General features: G+C 43.5%; 1 protein-coding gene across 9 annotated transcripts in view; it reads right to left on the bottom strand.

Moving 5' to 3' along the window:
- The window catches only part of ERBIN (erbb2 interacting protein), a 369,988-nt gene that overhangs the window by 59,336 nt on the left and 294,394 nt on the right, over positions 1-16,258 (bottom strand). For all 9 annotated transcript variants that reach the window (XM_063963251.1, XM_063963289.1, XM_063963271.1 and 6 more), the window contains 6 exons: positions 14,494-14,609; positions 13,509-13,578; positions 12,201-12,300; positions 2,923-3,044; positions 1,895-2,068; positions 78-260 (listed from right to left, as the gene is read on the bottom strand). In XM_063963251.1, coding sequence (XP_063819321.1) covers positions 78-260; positions 1,895-2,068; positions 2,923-3,044; positions 12,201-12,300; positions 13,509-13,578; positions 14,494-14,609 — 765 coding nt within the window. The remainder of the gene's footprint in view (positions 1-77; positions 261-1,894; positions 2,069-2,922; positions 3,045-12,200; positions 12,301-13,508; positions 13,579-14,493; positions 14,610-16,258) is intronic.

Below are 16,258 nucleotides of genomic sequence, written 5' to 3'. Positions count from 1 at the left end.
CAGACAGATAGAAAAGATTATATTAGTCGGGGCTAATGATTACAATGACCCCATAGCCGCTGCAATAAGGTACATACCTCATGTGTCTCATTATGGTTAACAACTGTTTTTGTATTCCAAAAATTTTTAACTAGAGTGGTAGGTTGTGAATTTCCAATGGTATTTTCAGTTTCCGCATCACCGGGTTTCTGAACACAGTTCCCCACAATGAGTTTCTCCCTCTCTTCACATTCGTTTTTAGCTGAGACCGGCTCTGTTGTCTAGACACAAATACAATTAAAGATGGTCATTTTGGTTTAAGAAAAGAAAAAAAAAAAAACCTACAAGCTAATATAAAACAACATCACACTTCATTGAATGGCATGGTTCAGTGGGTTTATACGGAGCAAGAGATTATGCACACATTATTCTTTTATAAAATGTATAAAAGAAACATCTTTCATATACACTTTAGCTAATAAGCGGCACTGTTTAGTTGTGGTCTGTATGTTACATTATATTTGACTCTGGCAGAAGAAATATTGAATACATCTCTAAACCATGTTCGGCATTCACAATGAATTACTTTGTTTGCTAAATAAATAGCTGACCTCTGTTGGTGCCTACCGAGGCTTAATAGATAGAAAGACTTTTGTGATAAGTGCTACCATTTCAATGGAAACTAGCACATCTAGATTTTGTTCAAATTTTGACCAAAAAATTTCACCTTGCAGACCATCAAGTCCAATTTTCTGAAAATCCCTACACTATTAAATTGCAGTTAAGTGCACTAACCTCTCAGGTACTGAGGGTAACATTCAAACAAGGGTTGTTTTTCAGCCACACCCAACTAGGCCTTATATAGTCTTATTATTGCCATGCAGCTGTACAATATAGGTAATATGGAGCTCAATTTTGCTTTTTTTTTTTCTAAATAGTTAGATGCACTCTATAGAGTAGTGTTTTTCAACCACTGTGCCGTGGTACACTAGTGTGCCCTGAGCAATCTCCAGGTGTGCCGCCATAGAAGCACAGCCAGGCCTGTCAGGGTTTTGCCGCTACTGAGGCCCTGGAACGATCAATATTGGTGGGTTTAGTGGCTGCAGAGCCAGTTCTAATTTTGGGCACGGTCAGTGTTGGGCTCTTCTGGCTTTCTCAGATGTGGCTCAGGAGTTACCTATGGAGAAGCTGCGACATGACATCCTAGGACACGCAACTGCACCATGCAACACCATGTGAATGTGCCTTGGCAATATTTAAATCTTGTTCAGTGTGCCGCGAGATGTAAAAGGTTGAAAATCTCTGCTATAGAGTGTACGTAACAGATATCTTAATCTGGAAAATGAAGTGTACTTTTTCTTTGAAGGGCTAGGATAGTATGAAGACATTAAGGGGTATATTCAATTACAGTTGGAAGTTCCGAAAGGGCGGAAAGACGGCACTTTCCGACGATAATCTGAACTTTCCGACACTTCAATATTTAATTGAAGTGCTGTTTGTTGCAGAAGGCAAAATAAACGATAAATAGCTTTGAAGCATGACATTCAGAAACACTGAGACCTCTTAACATTTATACACAAGGTATCATCTTAAAAAACAGGCCTTAAGTGGGAGGAATACAGAAAAACAGGCCTAGGCAGGAGTTTTCTGAATAGCCATATTTAATGTGTGAGGCAGAGTTTCTGATTGCTCTATCATTAATCAGAGCTATTCATGAAATTTGGCCAATAAATGGATTAATGTGATTAAGGTCTGTTTGCCTACAGTACATTCTGGATAATGTGAACTATCCTCTCCTGAAACTCCCTACCACAGGGATAGGCAACCTATCTTTTTCTTGGGTCTCAGCACAGACAATAATTAGAAGGTGCTGTTGAGATCTTCCACATAATATTGACAGTGCAAGATGTCCAACCTTCACGCCTACGTCCTTCATGGACAGCTGTTTGGCTTCATTCTGCTTCATTTCTCTATTGGCTTCCTCTGCCTTTTCTTCATCTTTCAACCGGTGCACAATAGTCTGAACGGTCTTCACCATATTCTTCAACTCATCGGGGTACGGCGTAGGATATCTCTTCAAGTTCCCTTCCTGATTTTCACCAAAACACACAAATGATTACCAAAGACTGTTTAAGGAAAGCATGACAGTGAAAGTTACCTTGCATCCCAACATGTATAAATACTTCTATATATTGCATAGTTCCACTTCAAATTGCAGCAAAACCAGTGACACCAGCTGACTAGATATGAAAGAGCAGTTAGTATCCTATACAAATATATATGTCACTGCAGAAAGTACTGACCAGGTCATTTCAGCTTAAGTAAATCTATAGGAAGTAAAGTCTGGTCCAGAGAGGTAAGTAACAGACAGGTACTAGGGTACAGGCCATGAGCCTTGTGGCTCTAGCACTGTATTGTCAGTGAACGATATAATGTCTTTCTGAAAAAAGACTTGGTCGGCAGTAGGCAGCGTGTTGCACACAGACAACAAACAGGAGCGTCAAGGAGCTGGCAGTGGTGGATGCACATTGGGGCCATAGGTAAGCACATTTGTAAGGCTGGGTTTCACCTAGAACATTTCAACCATATACTGTTTTTATCATTTAAAATGTTATGGACTTTATGTGCCTCTGTTGGTGGAACATTGTGAGCCTTATTTTTTTTTTTTACATTTAGACTTTATGTCCCCTTACGTTGCAGTCAAATGACTCCAAACATTTGCAGTTTAAGAATGCATACGCCTCTCTACCACAAAATCACAGCCTTGTGTCAAATATAAGCAGTACTGATTAGCTGATGATACAACTGCACATGTGTGAATGACCCTGATAAACAATGGGGGACACACGTTGGAGACCCTCAGATCATTTATATGAATGGATCTCAGCAACGAATGAATGATCTTACACAGCAATCACAGGGTAATTCATGCAGGATACTGACCCGTGGTGGTGCCTCCCGCTCATCCTTGTCATCGTCACACTCAAAGGCTACCTGGGCTCGCTGCTTTCTCTGCTCTTCCCACAAAGAGGGGTTAAAGCTCTCATTGTCTGAAGAGAAAATCACTGCAAAACAATCAGAAATAAAAACAAAGTTTAATTCCTCATGACACTACTGCGGAAATCACCCTTCCTCCTGGAGCAGGCAGCACCGCTTCCACCATCCCCGGGGCAAACACTAAATATTTTTTACAGTGATAACTGACTGTAGGAAACAGACAACAGGCTATGCCCAGCACACAGTAAGGGGAGGGATTCAAAATATGGAGAGAGTTAAAGTACTAACCAATCAGCTTCTAACTCACAGTTAGGAGCTGGTTGGTTGGTGCTTTATTCTCCCCAAGCTTTGATAAATACTACCCTTAATTTCAAAGTTGTAGAAAAAAAATGCTATTATAAAAGACTTTACTAATGTACCCAGCACTTCCTATGCCCGAGATGCCTAGCACCATGTAGCACGCATCATTTTTTATCATGGAAGGGATACATCAAAAGTTGCAGTGAGCAAATGGGAGCCCATAGGCAGAGGCAGTGGAGGACAGTGCTGAGGGATGTGAGGAAAAGAGCCTCGTCCCTACTCTGGCTACGACTCTACCAACTCATCTCACCTCATATGCCAGGTAGCAAAGTGCATTCCACAATACCATAACCTTGCAAAATAGCATGCTTACCCGTATCTAATTCTTGTGGAAGGCTTGCTATGTACAATATACACTGACTACCGTTCAGTTAGCAATACAATATATTATAAAATATAAACTGGTTTTCACAAAGCATAAAATGTAATAGTTAGAACTCAAAAACCATTGGCAGACTTAAGTTGCTTGTTATATGTGTGTTCAGTGAAAGTGGTATGCTACCCGAGGGGATATAAACCCCTATCAGAGGAACACTAAATGTATACGAATGCATTTTGCATAACTATTTACAATAGCCATAAACAAATTATATTATGCATGTCATAAGTGACATTAGCCCAATATAAAATAAATAGCAGATCGTATATATTGTAATCAACAGACAACTATAGACTAGAATAAATATTAGAAAAGAACACTGAATTTAATCTAACTCCAGGGGAGGGTTGTAAGTAAATGTAAAAAAAAATAAGATTTTACTCACCGGTAAATCTATTTCTCGTAGTCCGTAGTGGATGCTGGGACTCCGTAAGAACCATGGGGAATAGCGGCTCCGCAGGAGACTGGGCACAACTAAAGAAAGCTTTAGGACTACCTGGTGTGCACTGGCTCCTCCCACTATGACCCTCCTCCAGACCTCAGTTAGGATACTGTGCCCGGAAGAGCTGACACAATAAGGAAGGATTTTGAATCCCGGGTAAGACTCATACCAGCCACACCAATCACACCGTATAACTCGTGATACTATACCCAGTTAACAGTATGAAATATAACTGAGCCTCTCAACAGATGGCTCAACAATAACCCTTTAGTTAAACAATAACTATATACAAGTATTGCAGACAATCCGCACTTGGGATGGGCGCCCAGCATCCACTACGGACTACGAGAAATAGATTTACCGGTGAGTAAAATCTTGTTTTCTCTGACGTCCTAAGTGGATGCTGGGACTCCGTAAGGACCATGGGGATTATACCCAAACGGGCGGGAGAGTGCGGATGACTCTGCAGCACCGAATGGGCAAACTCTAGGTCCTCCTCAGCCAGGGTGTCAAACTTGTAGAATTTAGCAAATGTGTTTGACCCCGACCAAGTAGCTGCTCGGCAAAGTTGTAAAGCCGAGACCCCTCGGGCAGCCGCCCAAGAAGAGCCCACCTTCCTTGTGGAATGGGCTTTCACTGATTTAGGATGCGGCAGTCCAGCCGCAGAATGTGCAAGCTGAATCGTACTACAGATCCAGCGAGCAATAGTCTGCTTTGAAGCAGGAGCACCCAGTTTGTTGGGTGCATGCAGGATAAAAAGCGAGTCAGTTTTCCTGACACTAGCCGTCCTGGAAACATACATTTTCAGGGCCCTGACTACGTCCAACAACTTGGAAGCCTCCAAGTCTTTAGTAGCCGCAGGCACCACGATAGGTTGGTTCAAATGAAAGGCTGATACCACCTTAGGGAGAAACTGGGGACGAGTCCTCAATTCTGCCCTATCCATATGGAAAATTAGATAAGGGCTTTTACATGACAAAGCCGCCAATTCTGACACACGCCTGGCCGAAGCCAAGGCCAACAGCATGACCACTTTCCACGTGAGATATTTTAATTCCACGGTTTTAAGTGGCTCAAACCAATGTGACTTTAAGAAATCCAACACCACGTTGAGATCCCAAGGTGCCACTGGAGGCACAAAAGGGGGCTGAATATGCAGCACTCCCTTAACAAAAGTCTGAACTTCAGGTAGTGAAGCCAGTTCTCTCTGGAAGAAAATCGATAGAGCCGAAATCTGGACCTTAATGGAACCCAATTGTAGGCCCATAGTCACCCCTGACTGTAGGAAGTGCAGAAAACGGCCCAGCTGAAATTCCTCCGTTGGGGCCTTTCTGGCCTCACACCACGCAACATATTTTCGCCAAATGCGGTGATAATGGTTTGCGGTCACTTCTTTCCCAGCTTTAATCAGCGTAGGGATAACTTCCTCCGGAATGCCCTTTTCCTTCAGGATCCGGCGTTCAACCGCCATGCCGTCAAACGCAGCCGCGGTAAGTCTTGGAACAGACAGGGCCCCTGCTGCAGCAGGTCCTGTCTGAGCGGCAGAGGCCATGGGTCCTCTGCGATCATTTCTTGAAGTTCCGGGTACCAAGCTCTTCTTGGCCAATCCGGAACAATGAGTATAGTTCTTACTCCTCTTCTCCTTATTATCCTCAGTACCTTGGGTATGAGAGGAAGAGGAGGGAACACATAAACCGACCGGTACACCCACGGTGTCACTAGAGCGTCCACAGCTATCGCCTGAGGGTCCCTTGACCTGGCGCAATATCTTTGTAACTTTTAGTTGAGGCGGGACGCCATCATGTCCACCTGTGGCCTTTCCCAACGGTGTACAATCATTTGGAAGACTTCTGGATGAAGTCCCCACTCTCCCGGGTGGAGGTCGTGTCTTCTGAGAAAGTCTGCTTCTCAGTTGTCCACTCCGGGAATGAACACTGCTGACAGTGCTAACACATGATTTTCCGCCCATCGGAGAATCCTTGTGGCTTCTGCCATCGCCATCCTGCTTCTTGTGCCGCCCTGTCGTTTACATGAGCGACCGCCGTGATGTTGTCTGACTGGATCAGCACCGGCCGGTGTTGAAGCAGGGGCCTAGCCTGACTTAGGGCATTGTAAATGGCCCTTACTTCCAGAATATTTATGTGTAGGGAAGTCTCCTGACTTTTCCATAGCCTTGGAAGTTTCTTCCCTGTGTGACTGCACCCCAGCCTCGAAGGCTGGCATCCGTGGTCACCAGGACCCAGTCCTGTATGCCGAATCTGCGGCCCCCTAGAAGATGAGCACTCTGCAGCCACCACAACAGCGACACCCTGGCCCTTGGAGACAGGGTTATCCGCCGATGCATCTGAAGATGCGACCCGGACCACATGTCCAACAGATCCCACTGGAAAATCCTTGTATGGGACCTGGCGAATGGAATTTCTTCGTAAGAAGCTACCATCCTTCCCAGGGCTCGCGTGCATTGATGCACCGACACCTGTATACGTATTAGGAGGTCTCTGTCTAGAGACGACAACTCCTTGGACTTCTCCTCCGGGAGAAACCCTTTTTATCCTGTTCTGTGTCCAGAACCATACTCGGGAACAGTAGACGCGTCGTAGGAACCAGCTGCGACTTTGGATATTCAGTATCCAGCCGTGCTGTTGTAGCACTTCCCGAGATAGTGCTACTCCGCCGAACAACTGCTCCCTGGACCTCGCCTTTATAAGGAAATCGTCCAAGTACGGGATAATTATTTCGGCCATTACCTTGGTAAATACCCTCGGTGCCGGGGACAGACCAACGGCAACGTCTGGAATTGGTAATGACAATCCTGTACCACAATTTTGAGGTATTCCTGGTGAAGAGGGTAAATAGGGACATGCAGGTAAGCATCCTTGATGTCCAGTGATACCATGAAATTCTCCAGGCTTGCAATAATCGCCCTGAGCGATTCCATTTCGAACTTGAACCTTCGTATATAAGTGTTCAAGGCTTTCAATTTTAGAATGGGTCTCACCGAACAGTCTGGTTTCGGTACCACAACATTTTGGAATAGTAACCCCGGCCTTGTTGAAGGAGGGGTACCTTGATTTCACCTGCTGGAGGTGCAGCTTGTGAATTGCCGCCAGTACTACCTTTCTCCGAGGGCAGCAGGCAAGGCTGAGGTGAGGTAACGGCGAGGGGGAGTCGCCTCGAACTCCAGCCTGTATCCCTGTGATACTATTTGAAGAACCTAGGGATCCACCTGTGGGCAAACCCACTGGTCCCTGAAGTTCCCAAGACGCGCCCCTACCGCACCTGTCTCCACCTGTGGAGCCCCAACGTCAAGCGGTGGACTCAGAGGAAGCGGGGGAAGATTTTTGATCCTGGGAACTGGCTGCTGGTGCAGCTTTTTCCTTCTTCCCTTGTCTCTGTGCAGAAAGGAAGCGCCTTTGACCCGCTTGCTTTTCTGAAGCCGAAAGGACTGTACCTGAAAATACGGTGCTTTCTTAGGCTGTGAGGAAACCTGAGGTAAAAAAAAATTTCTTCCCAGCTGTTGCTGTGGATACGAGGTCCCAGAGACCATCCCCAAACAATTCCTCACCCTTATAAGGCAGAATCTCCATGTGCCTTTTATAGGCAGCATCACCTGTCCACTGCCGGGTTTCTAATACCCTCCTGGCAGAATGGACATTGCATTTATTCTGGATGCCAGCCGGCAAATATCCCTCTGTGCATCCTTTATATATAAGACAACGTCTTTAATATGCTCTATGTTAGCAAACTATTATCCCTGCCTTAGAGTATTAATATTATCTGACAGGGTATCAGACCACGCTGCAGCAGCACTATTTATGCTGAGGCAATTGCAGGTCTCAGTATATAACCTGAGTGTGTATATACAGACTTCAGGATAGCCTCCTGTTTTTTATCAGCAGGCTCCTTCAAGGTGGCCGTATCCTAAGACGGCAGTGCCACCTTTTTTGACAAACGTGTGAGCGCCTTATACACCCTAAGGGATATCTCCCAACGTGACCTATCCTCTGGCGGGAAAGGGTACGCCATCAGTAACTTTTTAGAAATTACCAGTTTCTTATTGGGGGAACCCACGCTACTTTACACACTTCATTCATTCATCTGATGGGGGAACAAAACACTGGCTGCTTTTTCTCCCCAAAAATAAAACCCCTTTTATGTGGTACTTGGGTTCATGTCAGAAATGCGTAACACATTTTTCATTGCCGAGATCATGTAACGGATGTTCCAAGTGGATTGTGTATATGTCTCAACCTCGTCGACACTGGAGTCAGACTCCGTGTCGACATCTGTGTCTGCCATCTGAGGTAACGGGCGCTTTTTTGAGCCCCTGATGGCCTTTGAGACGCCTGGGCAGGCGCGGGCTGAGAAGCCGGCTGTCCCACAGCTGTTTTACGTCATCCAGCCTTGTAAGGAGTTGACATTGTCGGTTAATACCTTCCACCTATCCATCCACTCTGGTGTCGGCCCCACAGGGGACGACATCCCATTTATCGGCCTCTGCTCCACGTAACCTTCCTCATCCCACATGTCGACACAGCCGTACCGACACACAGAACACACACAGGGAATGCTCTGACTGAGGACAGGACCCCACAAAGTCCTTTGGGGAGACAGAGAGAGAGTATGCCAGCACACACCAGAGCGCTATATAATGCAGGGATTAACACTATAACTGAGTGATTTTTCCCCCAATAGCTGCTTGTATAAACAATATTGCGCCTAAATTTAGTGCCCCCCCTCTCTTTTTAACCCTTTGAGCCTGAAAACTACAGGGGAGAGCCTGGGGAGCTATCTTCCACCTGCACTGTGAAGAGAAAATGGCGCCAGTGTGCTGAGGGAGATAGCTCCGCCCCTTTTTCGCTGACTTTTCTCCCGCTTTTTTATGGATTCTGGCAGGTGTATTTATCACATATATAGCCTCTGGGGCTATATATTGTGATATATTTGCCAGCCAAGGTGTTTTTATTGCTGCTCAGGGCGCCCCCCCCCAGCGCCCTGCACCCTCAGTGACCGGAGTATGAAGTGTGTATGAGGAGCAATGGCGCACAGCTGCAGTGCTGTGCGCTACCTTGGTGAAGACTGATGTCTTCTGCCGCCGATTTTCCGGACTCTCTTGCTTCTGGCTCTGTAAGGGGGCCGGCGGCGCGGCTCTGGGACCGAACATCAATGGCCGGTTCCATGCGGTCGATCCCTCTGGAGCTAATGGTGTCCAGTAGCCTAAGAAGCCCAAGCTACCACCAGTTAGGTAGGTTCGCTTCTTCTCCCCTTAGTCCCTCGCTGCAGTGAGTCTGTTGCCAGCAGATCTCACTGTAAAATAAAAAACCTAAAATATACTTTCTCTCTAGGAGCTCAGGAGAGCCCCTAGTGTGCATCCAGCTCAGCCGGGCACAGGATTCTAACTGAGGTCTGGAGGAGGGTCATAGTGGGAGGAGCCAGTGCACACCAGGTAGTCCTAAAGCTTTCTTTAGTTGTGCCCAGTCTCCTGCGGAGCCGCTATTCCCCATGGTCCTTACGGAGTCCCAGCATCCACTTAGGACGTCAGAGAAAATGCTTAAAGACTAAAAGGAAAAACCAAATTTCCCTCCATGTTGTATTCTGCATGACAAGGAAGATTATCCCCTAGGTATGATAGCCTGTAGACGACGGTATTGAACAGGCGGCCCTCCAGCTACTAGGGAACTACACATCCCAGCAGGCCCTGCCACAGTTTTAATATGCCTCAATAGCAAAACTGTGGCAGGATATGTTGGGATGTGTACAACAGTTGGAGGGCCGCACATTGAATGCCCCTACCTAAAGGTGTGTACACACGATGAGATAAATCTGTAAGATTTTGTCTATATAGTCAAAATCTTATGAAAAGTTAGTGCATATCTCAAGGTGTTAGGGTGTGTACACACGGTGAGATCCCTGCTATGTTGGATTTTGACTATGCGATTTCCCTTGAATCCCCCAGAGCCCAGATATTACAGATTTTGACTATCTGTGCTTGAGATTTTGTCTATGTACGATTTTGGCTAAGTGCCAATTTTGACTATACTTTGTACTAGATTGTACACTAGATAGTCAAGATTGACTTGCCTGCACAGTCTATCTGGCCTTACGATACCGACCCCACGGGAGCGAGCATTAGGATCGAATCTGTATCGCAAGCTGCCTAGCACCATGAGATATGCACTAACTTTTCATAAGATTTTGACTATATAGTCAAAATCTCACAGATTTATCTCACCGTGTGTACAGACCTATCTGAGAAAAGACAGGATCAATAACAAGCCTAAATCTAGTCTAACTTAAACCCAAATTGAATGTTACTTCCAGCTTGGCTCCTAAATATGAAACCCTCCATTGCAGGTCCAGTATAGACTTTGTGCACAATATAATGTGAATACTGGTCTGCCCTCTATACCCCAGGGGTGCAGTGTCTCCAAACTGGCAGAAATGGAATAAGAGCTACCTTTTATTATCTGCAGAGGCAACTTTTCTTTTGTCATTCTAAGTTTTATGTAATACATTTCCAGAAATGTGATCACCCAGCATTTAAGTCCCTTAAGCAATATAACTATATTGACTTAAATTACACGTTTAACTTTAAAAAAACAACAACTAATTTTAACAGTTTTCTATGGAATAAAACCATAGAATAAATTAGAGGTGTCATCATGGTGGTAGCTAAAAACCAATAATTGGTCAACGTGTTTCTAAATTTTATATACTTAAATATGCAAATTTTCCATTTGCTGAGAAATCATTTCCAGAAGTAAAACAGACTAAAAGAGCAAGTACAGTTCTGTTGATGCATGTGACACGTAACAATACCGATTGCAGTTATGTTCCTGGTAAGAATGGAAGCCAAAAAAAAAGAAGCTCTGAATGAATATATGTGTTCTATCTAATATACTATACATAAAACTATATCTATATGTCTAATTTATAAATATATATACATATACACACATACATACACACACACAAAGAAAATAAACAGATAAATAAAGAAGTAGATAAATAAATAAATGTGGTCAGTGGAAAATTTGCACCTACACTGGGCACAAGCCAAAATATGGATTAATAAAGGAACAGAAGACTGCCTGGTCCCCGTTCCCTGCTGCCCGTTTGCAGAGGAACGATTAATCTGCAAGGTAAACATCTAACATTCCATCCTCTGTGACAGGGAGATCTAATGCAGCAGATTGTTATCCCAGAACAAAAAAACACACTGCCAGGACAGCTTCAGCACGAAACATGCCCAGCAGTTTGTGAGTACAGTACGTTCACCTAACAGAACAAGAACAAATCTACACATAAAAACTTGCCCATTGTCCACTTTAACTATTGCTGATAATTAATGGAGCTCTTCTCCCTAATATGAACTAAAAGTTCCCAGTGCAGCTCATTTTCATCCTCTAAATCAACGGTGCAGTCAAATGACGCTGCGTGGTTCTATCACTGGTCTATGTGCGACAGGGATCAGCAATGCTGTTACCCCTCTTATTTACACCTCTCCTAGGAATAGAATCAGCAGTGTTGCAGGTCAGTGCCATCTGTAGGCTAACAAACCCAACTTTAACTTCCTCCCATTTACTTTCACTATCCTCTTCTAAGCACCACCACAAACACGTAACTGTATAATCAGTTATAGCTTCTTTTTTACTTCTAACTCATCCTCATTTATATGGAAACACTAATTAATTTATCTCATCAACCATATACCATTCAGAAGACACATTGCTGATGGTTGCAATCAATTTTGAAAGAACATACAAACTTCATGAATACAACTGTTGTTGGAATCAAATTGGGGGTCACCTTTGATTCCAACACCTTCCTTTCTCTTCTCTAACATTCAAGCACTCTCAAAATACAGTATGGTCTTTCCGTCATAGGCAATGTGATAAAAACATCAATCATTAGCTATATGTCGTCGTCCGTCCCCACCCCTTACCCCACCAAAATCAAGTAGTGCCACATGCCAGAAACACAGTAACAGTATTTGCTGGCCTGTCTCCTGTAATAAGAAAACAGTCATTTGATTTTCCTTACGGTCATCTGTCCTTGGCTGTTGCGGGAACATATAGTTGGTTAAGACCATTTTCTGTGTATCCTGATCAGTCTCCTTCTGCAGCGGGATGAGCGGCTTGGACTGAAACAAACACATTCACTAAATGTCAGAGCATGACAATGTATGATTATTACTATAATATTTCAGTGTGTATCACATTCTGGTAAGGCATTACTGCAATCACGGTACCAATACAGACAGAAAGGGGAACATTCATCAAAAGATGTTGCAGAAATTGATTAAATCATTACTGAACACAGGGTTGATTGCATATTGCACTCTACAGAGATGCGCATGGAATCTTCTTTACCAGGTCTAGTCTTAACTGGCTGATACCTGTGCAGTTATTTGACTGCTGGAATCCCATGTGGAGGGACCAGGAACAAATGGCAATCTCACAGAAAAACTGTAATGTGTTTACCTCCTGTCTATGGTTGCACCCACTTCTTCATTTCTTACAGAAGTTCTCAAACTTGGTCCTGAGGACTCCAAACAGTTCTCGTTTTCACGGACACGTTTTATTAGATCCACAAGTGGAACCAATTATTTCACTTGTGATTCTGTGAGGAGACCTGGAGAACCTCAATTGTTTTGGAGCTTGAGAACCATTTCTTTTTTCAATTAGATCATATCACCACTACTATTGTGAGTTTTGAAGGGGTTAGTATACTCTAACCCATATACATTATAATTCTAGTGCAGTAGTTTTTCCACCTATATCCAAGGAAGATTGTTACCTGGACACAAAATTGGCATTCAAGTCAGATATATACCCGGCAGCACTTCAGACTGAACTGAATTCCCTTCCCATTGCGATCACTTTGAATGCAGTCATTTTGTGGTCAGCTAACAATCTGTATTGTTCCTGGTCCCTCCAACTGGCCTTCCAGCAATTAAATGAAAGCGTGGATCCAGGATTACAGGTAACGTGTAACCATTTTCTAGTTCCACGTGTACATAAGGCGTCCCTCACAGGGGATGGGGAAGTGAGATTCCACAAGCTTTTTGAACTAATGTACTTGGAAGAAAGAAAATTCCAGCAAAATGCTAGAACCCTATGTATTGTGAACAAATGAACAATTGTGTTCTGATATGCATAAATGCATAACCACCTACGACCAGCGCATGCAATACATTCCCGAGCAAACTACTGTCACCAGCATACACAGAGCTTTCTCTACTCCACAGTAATTCTGTCATTCAGCTACAGGTCATTTCGGAGACTCCGCAATGACAGAGAACCACAGTGAAAGCCCATAAAGGTCACTGCCAGTAAAGTGTATCCCTACCTGATTATCTGACAGCCACATTGCAGTGAGCTGCTGCAGTCTTGTGAAAGTAAAGGGCAGGTTCTTCAGTCTGTAGAAAAACAACAATACAACAAATACAGTTGACAAAGATTTTTTTCTAATAATGTTTTGCGGATGAAGTGCGGCTGTTGCAGCATCCCAACATCAGCTTTACAGGAAATCAATCATTTACATCCTATACTGTAGGTTTAAAAATTAGTAGCTCTTATATAGCAAATATCATGACAGACGAACGTCACTTACACACTCAGCTTCATACATAAATCTACCCACAAAATTATACATACATTAAAAGCAAAAGATTGTTGACATTTCAATTTTGGAACTAATTGGAACGACGTCTCTTTTTATGTGAAGAGAAGCGTACGAGCTACGAATGCTGGACATGCAGATCCGGTGCTGTACCTGAAAACCAGAGCCTTGACCAATTCATCCATGTAGCAGAACTGAATGGTCATTTAGATGGACAGCATGATCTCTTATCCTTACTGGGACCAGTGTGATAGTAAAATGCTCACACATACAGGCCAATAGCAATCTATTAATCAGAATAATATTGGGCACCTTTTAAAGAGCCAAAGAAGACATGAGTATGACAGGGCTGTGCAGCTAGAAAACTGCACAACATCTGAGAGTAAGAGCTTCTCTATCACGGAGCAGATCTCCTGCTAGCTGTGAGAGGCAGGACGCACAGATCCCAGAAAGCGCTCACATAACTACTGTGCAGATGGCCTGGCAACATACAAGTAATGCAGACACGACATTTTCCTAAAGCAAACATTAAAGATTTTCCCTATAGTCTGAAAATGTGTGAACACATGTCCACTTTGTGGGAAGTTACCAGTACTGTATATTTATGGAAAGTCAAAGAGAGCCTGAAAAAAAAATCAGACTTTACACTTGTGTCAGGATTTAAAAAAATCTACATTTTATACAAATACACCAATATGTGTGCATTACTCACTTGTTGTCACTCAAATTAATGACCTTGAGTTTCTGCATGTCTCCCATCTCCTCTGGAAGAGACTCCAGTTTGTTAGAATGCAGGAACAAAACCGTGGCGTTTTTCCAGTTTCCAATCTATTTAAAAAAAATTAAATGAAAAAAAATGTGCATGAAACATTGGGAAAAAAAGACACAGGTTGTACAATTGTGTCATATCAGAAAACTGTAAGTGCCGCCAATGGTACAGGTTGTATTTATCTATATAACGTTTAGCAGACATGGGTGGTCCTCCCTCCCCATTGGCTAAATTATCAAAATGCCATTATTCTAACCCCAGGCAGTTTGGATGCACAGTACCGTTCCGTCCTTTCAATGCCACAAAAGTCCTTCTATATATAAAATTGGTTTTGCTCACTATGGCTCCAGAAGGGGAAGAAGAAAAAAAAAGGTACGTAAATTACCAACTGGAGAAACCCTGCTGCACTGCAAGTGGTGCAAATACATTTATTCATCTTTTTAGATATTTTTTACCGTAAATGTCACACAGCTTTATTTTTACCTTGTTGTTTACACTTGAGTTTGGACACGCCCCTCCCAAATCTAAATCTCTGCACATTTTGAATCTGCCCCACCTGCAATGAAACCTGCCCCACCCGCATTGCAACATGGTTTTGCCAAGGTCATGTGCAATGTCTACATGTTTTAGGATATACTTATAAAACATAAAGTAGGCACAGACGCTGCTTAGAAACCAGACATTTTCCCTTTAACATTTCAGTAGTAGAAGAGTATGTGACAAAGTTCCACTTAGTGTATGTTTGTGTCCTCTTACATTGCTGAAAGACAAACAGAACCTTTGCCGAGAGTTTGCAGAACACTATATACTGCCAACAGCCCCATTCCCTTCAACCTGTTTCACAATGTTCTTGACATTCTGAGGTTGAGCTGTTTATCTTTGGCTTGAGCAGACAAGATGAAATGTGAAATTAATTGTATACACTAATTGGTTTGCTGGGCCACTTATCCTTCGCTCTAACCTCCTGCCTTCATCCCAAGCAAACAAGGTTATGTGGAGATGGCCTGATAACATAAGTGAAAACGAAAACAAACTATTACTTCCTCCCACTCATCTTTTTGCTGATAACATTCATTGAGACTGGAATTTCTACGTAATCCTTCATGGCAGGAACACGCTTCCAACAAACTTTTCTAAATTCCTTGGCAGCTAAAATGGAAAAATTCCAAATCAAAGTAAAAAAGCATCAGAAGCTAGTGTTTTACATTGCCATGGACCGCTATATGGATTTAAAATGTCTGAGCTGGAACAAAACCCAATTTTATACTGGGGAAGTATTTGACTCTTGGAAAGCTCAGCACAAGTGCTGTATGCAGATTTTACGTGAGTGATGAGGTCTGCAGATGGTGGGACTTTCCATAGTCATCAGGGGCAAGTGGTGTTCCCGCAACAGCTGACAGTGCTGCTCCATACTGTAGGTTACTGTCGCTAAAGCAGAAAGCAAGGGTCTGCTTCAGGAAAATAAGTTTTAGAAGTATAAGCGTGCATTTGGGGAAGTAGTCTTCTAAAAATAAGATTTTACTTACCGATAAATCTATTTCTCATAGTCCGTAGTGGATGCTGGGGACTCCGTCAGGACCATGGGGAATAGCGGCTCCGCAGGAGACAGGGCACAAAAGCAAGCTTTTAGGATCACATGGTGTGTACTGGCTCCTCCCCCTATGACCCTCCTCCAAGCCTCAGTTAGGTACTGTGCCCGGACGAGCGT

The sequence above is a fragment of the Pseudophryne corroboree genome, chromosome 1 (assembly GCF_028390025.1).
Source record: "Pseudophryne corroboree isolate aPseCor3 chromosome 1, aPseCor3.hap2, whole genome shotgun sequence".
NCBI lineage: Eukaryota > Metazoa > Chordata > Amphibia > Anura > Myobatrachidae > Pseudophryne > Pseudophryne corroboree.
Note: the sequence above shows the minus strand (reverse complement) of the source record. Positions and strands in the feature narration are given on the sequence as shown.